The sequence below is a fragment of the Erpetoichthys calabaricus genome, chromosome 8 (assembly GCF_900747795.2).
Source record: "Erpetoichthys calabaricus chromosome 8, fErpCal1.3, whole genome shotgun sequence".
Classification (NCBI taxonomy): domain Eukaryota; kingdom Metazoa; phylum Chordata; class Cladistia; order Polypteriformes; family Polypteridae; genus Erpetoichthys; species Erpetoichthys calabaricus.
The window spans coordinates 139,152,617-139,164,647 of NC_041401.2; the positions used below are offsets into that span (position 1 = coordinate 139,152,617).

Here is a 12,031-nt window from a genome sequence, read left to right on the forward strand (position 1 = left end):
CATTTAGGATTAGGTGCTTCTTTCTTGCCAGTGCTGCTGGGATGGGTTCCAACTCCATTACTCTGAGAAGGATTATGTGAGTTTAGAAGAAGGATCTTCCTTTGCCAAAAGTGGTATCCTAAAAGCTCACTACTGAAGACTCCATCTGATAATACAGAGACAGGAAAACATCTGCCTCTAAGTCCCTTATTCACCCACTCTCATCCCTAAAGTAACGTTATTATTAAGATGTCAGCATTTTTCAAAGCGCACGTCTTTCCTAATACAGTACTGCAATAAACATGTAGTTTCTTTTATTGAAGATTCTAGAATGTTGCAATTGTTTTAATATTACACATTATAAATATCACATTCCATTTATCTTCACATTAACTTTTCTTTAGTCTTTTGTATATATTTCATTCGATGTGCAGCACATGAACTATAATGACACTTTATAAATATAAATTTGTTAGTGCAGTACGCTGATCATTGCATCGGAACATTTGTACAGACTGAAACAGTTGCATTCCGGACTTCACAAAGAAGGGACAAGTACAATAATCATGGCGCGGGCTGGAAAGGTCTGTGATTTATCTTCATATTTTTCTGTTTTGAATAACCTGCGAGCTGTATCGGCATCCGAAACGGGAACAAAGATGCGCATCACGGACACGGTGTCATCTTTCTTCAAGTTTAAATTTGTAGCAAAGACGTTTAAGACCATTGTAACAAGTTTTTTAGAAGAAAAAGAGGATTTTCTCTTTTATCTACTAAACATTTACATTCTTTCAATCAGCACAGTTATTATTTTTTATTTGTATCTAAATCAACTTTACTACCTGCTATAATTGTTTTATTTTATTTTTAATGGTAGTCTGTAGAGAGCCAACATTTTAGAAAATTACAATTTTAATGTCCGAGAACAGTTGCACAAGCCCGGGTTTGTTTAACAACTAGTGATGGGCATTTCGATTCACGTTACTGGCCCGTTTAAGTCAATCGATTCGTTTGATTTATTCATAGAATTTAATTAGAGACTGGTGCATTCTAGAAGTTAGTGGGGTTATAAGGTGATTGCCCATGTTTGGGTCCCCTCTGATCACATCACGCATAAATCATAATTAGTAGATTATTTTGTCTATATAATATGTATAATATATATATGTATATTATAGTGAGATTTTTGAAACCCTCCCCAAGTGTGCTGTACGCCGAAACGCGGTTGAGACGTCAGTGGAGGGTTGCTTGTCTGTCGCCGAGGCAACTTCAAGTTCGCAGCCTCTCCGCGTAACACACATGTCTGCCGCCCGATGCTAGATGCGGGCAGCATTCTTAACCCGGCCACTGACCTGGCCCTGTCGTTGCTCGTCTGTGTATACTGAAATGGTCGCACCCGGCTGAATAAATAACATGACTGTTCCTGTTTTGATTGGAGTAAAGTTGGTTTTCTTGAAGCCTTTGGGCTCAGCGTCTTCTCTTGGGTGCAAGACAGTGACTGATGCCTCACAATATATAATACAATTATTTCTATATAACTAAAATAATTTGGTACATTACAGAATCACATAGGTGAAGAAGAATTGTGCACCAGATTGAAGGCTAATGAATCAATTCACAAATCAAATGAATGCGAATCATTTAACTCGTTCTTGGGTAAAGATTCGGGTAGAATTTGAAGGAATCAGTGAATGATATATGCCGGGTGCATTCAGTCATCAGTCAGTCATTATCCAACTCGCTATATCCTAACACAAGATCACGGGGGTCTGCTGGAGCCAATCCCAGCCAACACAGGGCGCAAGGCAGGAACAAATCCCCAGGCAGGGTGCCAGCCCACTGCAGGGCACACGCACACATACACTCACACACCAAGCACACACTAGGGACAATTTAGGATCACCAATGCTCCTAACTACATGTCTTTGGACTGTGGGAGGAAACCCACACAGACACGGGGAGAACATGCAAACTCCACGCAGAGAGTACCCGGGAAGTGAACCCAGGTCTCCTTACTGCGAGGTAGCAGCGCCACCACTCTGCCGCCCTGTGTGCATTCAATGAGCCGTAAAACGGGTAAGGTGAAGGACAGTTAAAGTCAATTAATTGTTAGAAATCAGAACAATATGTTTGTAAGGTTTAATACTCATGTTGAGTGCTGCTGAATTGATTCCCATAATTCACTGAGAAGAGTCATTCAGAAGGAACAAATTGTTCACACATTGCACATCACTGACTCATAAAGGGAGTGCAGAAATTGGCTTCCTGGCTGGCACAATTTTTTGTTTTGACATTATGTTTACTTTCCACCTTTGGATGGGGCGGATGTACATTACCAGTAACTAACGTCATACCTGGTCTTCTTTTAGTCTTAAATTTTCTTATTGATATGTATAAGATCACATTTAAAAGGGAAATATTTAACTATAAACATGTAAGATACATCCACTCATTTTCAATGCAACCCTTGGGAATTTGGAAGATATACCCATGATGGATATGTGCCCTGTCCTGGGTTCTACCACCCTTGATGCCTCAAGAACAAGCTTCTTCTCCCTGAAGCTTTAAGTTGCATTTATTTGCTGGTGCAGTAGTTTACACCATTGGCTTTCACCTCCAAGGAGTTGAATTCAATGTCAAGGCTTCTCTAAACATTCTGTAACCTTAATACATTCCAGTTTTTTGAGTATTTCCTCTACAACCCCAAATATATGCAATTTAGATTAATTGTTGACTCAGAATTGGACTGCTGTGAATGTGACATTATTTATTTGTATATCCAAATGTGCACTGCAGTAGAGTGGCATCCACTCCAGGGTTGGTTTTGTGAATACTGGTGGGATATTTTCTGGTTCTTAGTAGTCCTATAATAAATAAAGTAGCTCCAGAAAAGGAATGTATTGGTAGGCAAATCCTGCTGGTGATAGGCAGAAGAGAACACCCCCAATACCCCTCCTTCTTTAAGTAGCATGTTGTTCCATCTCCAGTTGTGCACAAACACAAACTGAACTGCAACCCAAACACTATGAATGAACTACTCAGTGCTAGACTTTGTAAAACATCTGTGCTCCCTTTTTCAGATCTTGAAATTTTTTATTTAATTGCCAGAAAATTGTCAGCGTTATACATTCGTTGAGACATAAGTATATTTCCAAATGAAAAACAAATGCAAAAAAAAACTTTATAAGACAGTTTGAGTTCCATATGACAATACTTGATGAAAACATTTTTTGCTTAATTTAAATTGTACATCTCTTTCTATAGATGGTCACCCACAAACACTGACATTTCGTTTACAAGTAACTTTTTTATTTTAGAGTTTATTCTCTTGGATACCTTTAAATAAAGGAAATTGTTGATATGAACACCTATTAGTTGTTGGGTCTAACTGAAGATGTCAATCTTGTTAACAATTTACATGACTGGAAATTGCTGGCAATGTCACATTTACTGACTGTGTGCCGAACGTCCAGTACTGTTGTGCTTTCCCCTTTTTGTGGCGACTAATAATGAGCTGCCTGATGGAGCCAGTGTAGTATGAAGGGTTAACAAATACTTAGAGTTCAATCTCTGCCCTTTTTCCACTGTGTTGTAGTGTATAAAACACAAGACATCAGACACACAAGCTACTCCTCTATTTTTGAGATCCAGAATTCCTGCGTTCCTTATTAGTCGTTGCTGTATTATATGCATTGTACTTCCAGATGAGCATTCATTGGTTGTAGCTTTCACGCACACAAAGCCTGCCCCTATGACTAAAGACAGAATCAAACATACATGATTTTATTGGTGCAAGTTGTGGACTAGTTGGACTGAGTTGCTGGGCATGTCAAATTACACAATGGACTTCACAGGACTGTGCTGCCGGCTATCCCCAATTCACCAACATTTTGTAAACAAAGGCTGTAACTAGTGCTGGGTGATAAAACAATTTAGATTTTTGATCAGAGAAAAAAACCTGATGATAACAATGATAAATGTAGGCTATAAAAATTAATAAAACATGTTTTTCCTGTATTAAGTTTTAAAAGACAATGCCTATGGCCTATCATGCAGCATATGTAGACATGGTGAAATGCCAGAACAATGGCGCCCATCCCCATGAAGAAGCTACGTTGTAAACATTAGCAATGTCATTGGGTGTTTGGGAAATACAGTATGTTATGCAACAAGGACATCTCCATTAAGTGGAGTTGAGGAGGAAAGACTATTAACTGCTCGGGATGAGATAATAACAAAGAAAGTGCACACATCATCAAAAGTTTGGAAGTGGTTCGGCTACCTCAAATCAGACCAGGCATAAATAAAGCCAGTATGCAAGACATGCCGCCGACGGGTCCCAACTGAGACTAATATAACAAACCTATTCCACCACCTTAAAAATACCATCCAGTCAAAAGTGCTGAATGTCAAAAAGAAACCTTGAGTGATGTGCCTAGCAAGCATTTGAGCAGCGGTGCTGTTTCTAAACAGCAGTTGATTGTGTCATCATTTGCTGCTATGACCCCATATAATAGAAAATCAAAAAGGCATCAACACATCACAAATGTTTTACTTACTTCATTGCGAAGGACATAATGCCAATGAGTGTTGTCGAAAAAGAAGGCTTCAGGAAACTTTTGAAAGTAATTAACCCGATTACAGAAAAAAATATCATGATATTTTTGTCCATATCGCCCAGCTCTAGCTGTGACTGACCTTAGGTTATAGAAAAAGACTCTGCCTTTTGCTGCTTGGTGATGCCTACAATTGGTTATTTGGCTTTTTTGATTTGTAGGGGTGTTTACTTAATCAAAATGATACAGGTTTATAGGGTTATTATTGTCACATTGTACAGAGGACTCCATATTCCACAAAACTAGTGTGATGTTCAGAATTTTTCTGAATTTGGGGAAAAAGAACAGATTATGTTGTTTGTGAATGCTTAATTTGTTTCAAGCCTAAATATTTAATGAAATATTTAAGTTTCACTTCCCCTATTTGTGTGTTATTAAACCTCTTTACTGTCTACTTGTATTTTGTTTTTGGAATGTTGCAGACTGTGTTCTGAAAATTCATTATACTGTACTACATTATTTTTCTTATTCTTGTATTATTTTTCCAGGCTGCTATGGTGCTATGCCTAGATGTTGGATTCACTATGAGTAACTCTCCACCAGGTGCTGAGCAGCAATTTGTGCAGGCCAAGAAGCTCATTGAAGTTTTTGTGCAAAGACAAGTATGATCTATAATGTTTTGCTCTATCAAAACAACAATAACTGTGTTTTTTTTTTAACATTTTCACTTTTGTTAGAAACACTATCACAAAACAATTGTGTAAATAACAATGCAGTTTTATGTAAGAATTCATATTCCTATGATTTGGGGCACACAGAGGTTAACACACTTACTCACAACTGTGCAGAAAGTGCACATACATACATACACATATGAATAACTTGTGTGAAACACTGAAATATTCTGGTTATTACTTTGTTCATATAAACATATTATTCCAAAAACATATTTTACCTAAGAACTTGTTAATATTACAAACAACTGGTTTAAGTTTGGTTGAATATGTTTCTTATAACCCAAAAATGAGAAATGTATAAATACCACCTTCTGGTAAATACATTTGAATTTCATCTGCCCAGGGACTGTTACATACCCGATTTCGGTCCTAGCAACACAAATGTCATCTGACCAGACTAACATGAATATTGCCTAAATATTTATAATGGTGAAGTGAACAAGTATAATTAGCTTTCCATCTTTTGGATACTCTGTCTTATTAAATCATAGAGTTTTGTATTTATCACAGTTAAAAGCAAGAGAAGGATACTCTTAAATTTTAAACCATTTGTTACAGTTCTAATTAACATGTTGATAATCTTGTTTAGACTTTGAGTATAATGAAATATTTTGGTTTTCAATTTTAAAATACTTACAGACATAGGCATGCCTGTGTGCAATCAGTTTGTGTAATTATGAACTTGTATAAAAAATCATAATCATAAAGTGTTTGTGGTTTACAGTGTTTGTCTTCTGCAGGTGTTTTCTGAAAGCAAAGATGAACTTGCTGTGGTGCTGTTTGGGTCTGATAGGACTAGGAATTCTTTGGCCACAGATGGTCAATATCAGAATATCTTTGTGATGAGAAATCTTATGCTACCAGACATTGAACTTTTAGAAGAAATTCAGAATTTGGTTCAGCCAGAATCCCAGCAAGCTGACAGTATCCTTTATTAATGGCTTCAATCTGTAAAGAGCTAAATTGTGAATGGTGAGACCATGCTGAAAAACTATAGGGAGTTTTATGCTGAAAATATGCAGTACTGTCTTGGTTTAATGTATTATATGGAATTCAAGGAAACCTGTGAATGCTGCAAAAGGCTGTAAATATTTTTGCATTTAAACACAATAATTTTAGTGATCATTTACAAATAGCACGATAACACTATAAATAGAGGCAGCATGGTGGTACAGTAGTGGGTACTGCTTGCCACCTCATTGTCGGCGTGGAATTTTTACACTCTCACTGTGTTTCTGGTTTTCCTTCCACATCCCCAAAGACATGTTTATGAAGTGAGTAGCCCTAAATTGGCTCCAGTGTGAGTTTGGATGTATGCATCAGGGTATTCTGATTTGGACTGGTTCCTACCTGGTGCTCAGTGTTGCCAGGGTATACTCTGTTCCCAACAATATTGCATTGGTTTAAGAATTTTATGTTAGTTTAAACTACTTTAAAGTCACACACTGCATAGCAACTGTTATCTTCCCAACTGAAGTGTAAACTAGGCAGTATGTTAATCATGTTATTACTGTACTATAGTAACATATATCAAAAATAAAAAAGAAAAGCAACATTTTTTTGAATGAAAAAACATATTTTTACTTTATGTACATTCACAAGAAATTGTCAATTTAATTTTAGAACCTCTGACCAGTAATACAATTTGTACAGTGAGGCACTGTAATTTGCTAAACATCTGAAAGCTTGTTAGGTGCACTTTTACCCAGCAAGGTCCAGATGGAACAATACCTAATCAAGTAACCATTAAGAATGCCTTAATTCAAAATGTAGGTCTCAACAAGAGAAAGACCACGCTAGTCAATTTTCTGTGCATTCCATAATGCCTTGAATGTCACTAGAACATGACAAAGGACCATTGACATTCTGTAGGCATACAGGTCATATACCAGAATTGTCAGATACCATGGATTCAACTGGTTCAACTTCACTTTGTCCTGACAATTGTCAGTAGGCCAGAAGGACATATAGTCTGGGATCTGGTTACACTGAAGTGATCATACCAGAAAAGGAGTAAAGCATCAGACTAGTCTGTCTGAGAGATGGCTTCAGATCTGCCACCTATACTAATGGCAGACACAATTCCTACACCAGTGACAGTACATTGAAAATCAGGGTCCAAACTAGTTGTCCTAGAGAAAGATAATATGTCATCAGTCCTGATGTTACAACTGGACAATGTTAGGCCATGTCCTGCTGCTGTGGTCATAGCTGTCCTCAATGATGCTGGTATACTTGTTTTGCCTGGGCCTGTCTTTTCTTCTGACCTTAACAACATGGAGTACTTTTGGGATGCTCTGGATCACGACATCCAGAGACAAAATGTTATGTCTGCCAGTTGCCAGCAGCTTATTCAGGCCCTTCTGTGGAAATTAGATGACATCTTACAACTACAGATTCAGAGGCTCTGAGTGGTAGAGGCATCAAGCATTGGCGAGTACAAGAGTTGTCACACAAAATGGCAGTTGTTAAAAACTACAGATGTTAATGTTTTCCTGTTTTTTTGTTTTTGTACTGTTTTGTTTTCCTATTATTTGTTTGTAGGAAAGTGAAGGTTGAAATTTAAGTTCAACAATGAGTACTGCATTTCCTTTTTACATCTCTATATTTTATTTCCTGTAATAAAAAATTGCACAAGCTAAAAATAATATAGTAGTTATTTTTTGATTGTAAGTTTTGAAGTCCTCCAGTACTATGAATGCATTTTCTGTTGGAATGTTTACATATTTATTAATGATGTAGTAAAGTTGCCTAAGAGTTGTGAAGACACGGCAAAAAAAATCACCTTGTATTTTTCACTTTCCAATTGATATTATGGTTTCTCTAACAGGTATGTCTCTGTGATTCTAGTATGTTACGGCAAAAAAAAAAAAAAACTGTCAGATAACCATTGTTTCTTGCCAACACGGCTGATTTTAGCCTTAAAGGGGAAAAATCTTGACTTTGATAATATCAACATTGGCAAAGCTGTATGTAAAGTGATGTCAAGATTGTAAAATGTTGTTAAAGTCAAGCGTTGTGTAGAGTTATCTCTGAGACCTCTAGGAGAGAGAGGGTGAGAGAGAGGCAGTGATAAACACACACTGACTGTAGGAAAGGCACTGCACATGGTAGTGTGAAAAGGCAGGAGCAAAAAGAAGGTAAACTCTGCATGTGTTCCGGGTGTCTTGGAAGAGCCTATTAGACAGGTGTACCATTGACAGAGAGACATGTACACACACACACACAGAGTTGTGACTTGGACAGAAATGTGTGCTTTTCCTCAAGGATGCTAGGAAACAAATGATCCAGTTGATGGTTTTTGCTTGGGTTTCATCCCTTTGTCAAAGAACATGCAGTGAAGTGACTGGTACTTTGTTGCATGTTCCAATTCTGATTCCTTTCAGGATAAGAAAATTTCAAATTTCACAGCACTATTTTTTATTTTTCAGCTTATGAGCTGTACCTAATTTTCTGCAGTTGCTTTACCCCCACTTTGATTTTTTTTTATCAATTATTTAGTATTGTAGTGGCTTTTTTAATTGATTAATTTTGTCTCTTGATACATTTAATATCCATATTTACATTTTGACCAGACATGATACTTATCTGATTGGAAACCTAATTTTTTGTAGCACAGATTCAAATAATTTACCAGGATATATAATTATATATATACTAGCCAACCTGCGGCGTAGCATGCGCTGCATAATTATGTATTGATGGGTGAACACTTCCTGAAAGACACAGTTGTCCAAATGGGGTTGGTTTTGAGGATATGACTGTAGGTGAATGAAAAGATGTAACTCTGGAGAGGGCAACATACAATACAGCGTTTTTCCATGCTGCATACAGTGATTCACATCGAAGTATAAACACTGCTAAGACCATGGAATACCCGTCGCAAACTGTTTAACACGCTGCATGCAGCGATTCACATCCGCGACAAACAAAATGTTTTACACGCTGCATACAGCGATTCACATCCGCGACAAATATGATTCTTCTTAGATGGTGCTGGCGCGTCCACCGTCGCTCTCGAAGCATACACACTGTCTGGTCATGTGCCTGCTCGCAAGAGCAACTAACAGAGACCCGCCCACCAACTCTAAGACCCTGGGATACCCCTCGCAAACTGTTCTACACGCCGCATACAGCAATTCACATCTGCGACAAACAAACTGTTTTACATGCCGCATACAGCGATTCACATCCGTGATAAACATGCCTCTTCTTAGATAGTCCTGCCGCGTCCACCCTCATTCTCGAAGCATACACACCGCCTGGTCATGTGCCCGCTCGCAAGAGAAACTCAAGGAGACCCGCCCACCAACTCTAAGACCATGGCGTGTAAAGCAGTTTGCAATGGTGGACGTGGTCGTGTGTCATAACCGAAAAGTATACAGTGGAACCTTGGTTCACGACCATAATTCGTTCCAAAACTCTGGTCGTAAACCGATTTGGTCGTGAACCGAAGCAATTTCTCCCATAGGATTGTATGTAAATACAATTAATCAGTTCCAGACTGTACGAATTGTATGTAAATATATATTTTAAGTTTTTAAGCACAAATATAGTTAATCAAACCATAGAATGCACAGCGTAATAGTAAACTAAATGTAAAAACATTGAATAACACTGAGAAAACCTTGAACAACAGAGAAAACTAACACTGCAATAGTTTGCGCTATAGCGCTACCAACCGCTGGCTAAAAACACTTTTTTTTTAACGAGTTTGAAGCACAGGGAAAAAAATGAACATTTGAAAAAATCTGTAATTTAATAAACCACCAAGGAAAGTAACATTGCAACAATGCACACTATGAACCGATCGCTGTAAACAGAAGTGAAAACAAAATCAAGCCCAGTGCATTCTTTAACTGCCTTCCTACCTTATGAGTCCAGCCCCCTCTCTCTCTCGCGCTGCCTGCGTGTGTGCGTCTGTCTCTCTCTTGCGCTGCCTGCGTGTGTGCATGTCTCTCTCTCGCGCTGCCTGTGTGTGTGCGGGTCTCTCTCTCGGGCTGCCTGTGTGTGTGCGCGTCTGTCTCTCTCTGGCACTGCCTATGTGTGTGCGCGTCTCTCTCTTGTACTGCCTGTGTGTGTGCGCGTCTCTCTCTGGTGCTGCCTGTGTGTGTGCCTCTGTCTCTCTGGCGCTGCCTGTGTGTGTGCGCGCGCGGCTCTCTCTCTCGCGCTGCCTGTGTGTGTGCCTCTGTCTCTCTCTGGCGCTGCCTGTGTGTGTGCGCGGCTCTCTCTCTCGGGCTGCCTGTGTATGTGCGTCTGTCTCTCTCTGGCGCTGCCTGTGTGTGTGCGCAGCTCTCTCTCTGGCGCTGCCTGTGTGTGTGCCTCTGTCTCTCTCTGGCGCTGCCTGTGTGTGTGCGCGGCTCTCTCTCTCGGGCTGCCTGTGTATGTGCGTCTGTCTCTCTCTGGCGCTGCCTGTGTGTGTGTGCAGCTCTCTCTCTGGCGCTGCCTGTGTGTGTGCCTCTGTCTCTCTCTGGCACTGCCTGTGTGTGTGCGTGGCTCTCTCTCGTGCTGCCTGTGTGTGTGCCTCTGTTTGTCTCTGGCACTGCCTGTGTGTGTGCGCGGCTCTCTCTCTCGCGCTGCATGTGTGTGTGCGTCTGTCTCTCTCTGGCGCTGCCTGTGTGTGCGCGGCTCTCTCTCGGGCTGCCTGTGTGCCTCTGTCTTTCTCTGGCGATGCCTGTGTGTGTGCGCGGCTCTCTATCTCGGGCTGCCTGTGTGCCTCTGTCTCTCTCTGGTGCTGCCTGTGTGTGTGAGCGGCTTTCTCTCTCGCGCTGCCTGTGTGTGTGTGCCTCTGTCTCTCTCAGGTGCTGCCTGTGTGTGTGCGGGCTCTCTCTCGCGGTGCCTCTGTGTGAACCGAGGTTCCACTGAGGTTGACTAATGAAAAGTCAACGTGGCTCAGAGGTGCATGTGGAGTCTAGCAGAGACGAACGTGAATGACGCCCGGTGTTGTGAGTTGCTGCGTCTGAGTTGGTGAGCATGGCTCTGCGAGTTGTCGTCATATCCAATGGTCTTAGAGTTGGTGGGCGTGGCTGTCTTGCGTGCTTTCCATTGGTGGCTACTTGTCGGCGGCTTAGTGAATTATATATGGTGGGCGTGGCTGTCTTGCGTGCTTTCCATGGGTGGCTACTTGTCGGCGGCTTAGTGAATTATATATATATACATATATATATAGATAGTTATAGATACTCTTTCCAAACTTGAATCCTTAATAGTTTTGCTCAGTTCTTGATGCATTGGTTGTTTGTATGGATCTATTGCAAAATGAGATATGGTAAGTTTTTTTTTTTTCTTAAACAATTCTGGTAAACGAATGCCTAAGGTTTATTAAGCAAGCCATTATCATCTTACAAGTACTGTTTCTGTCTATTGTTAAACTATAAGCCTGAGAGTATGTTTCTTTTCTGCATTCTGTTAGTTTATCATAACAAAGCCAATGATACAGCTTAATATTTTTTCCATTGGTTAAAAAGGATGTTGTATTTGGAGTATGGAATGAATTTGAAAAATGTAAAACAACAAATTATTGAAAACTCAAACAAGAGAATTTTAGTCTGAAATTAATTCTTAGAAAGATAAATCTTACTCTTTTATTAGTGAGAATAATTCATGAATATTACCTTACTAATATTATTCAGTGCTTTAAACAGGTTTATCTTTTTAGACTAATTCTGTGTAGATGCTTTAATTAATGCTATACAAACTCGAATGCAGTTTGATAACATCTGTATTTGAAAAAGTTAGATTAGAGTGCTTTTTTTAATC

The 12,031-nt window shown here is 39.5% G+C and overlaps 1 protein-coding gene across 1 annotated transcript in view; it reads left to right on the forward strand.

The window, feature by feature from the left end:
• Positions 1-510: 510 nt before the first annotated feature.
• The window catches only part of xrcc5 (X-ray repair complementing defective repair in Chinese hamster cells 5), a 78,260-nt gene continuing 66,739 nt past the window's right edge, over positions 511-12,031 (forward strand). The window contains exons 1-4 of the mRNA XM_028807538.2: positions 511-563; positions 5,084-5,197; positions 6,013-6,196; positions 11,492-11,540. Coding sequence (XP_028663371.2) covers positions 546-563; positions 5,084-5,197; positions 6,013-6,196; positions 11,492-11,540 — 365 coding nt within the window. The 5' untranslated portion in view covers positions 511-545. The remainder of the gene's footprint in view (positions 564-5,083; positions 5,198-6,012; positions 6,197-11,491; positions 11,541-12,031) is intronic.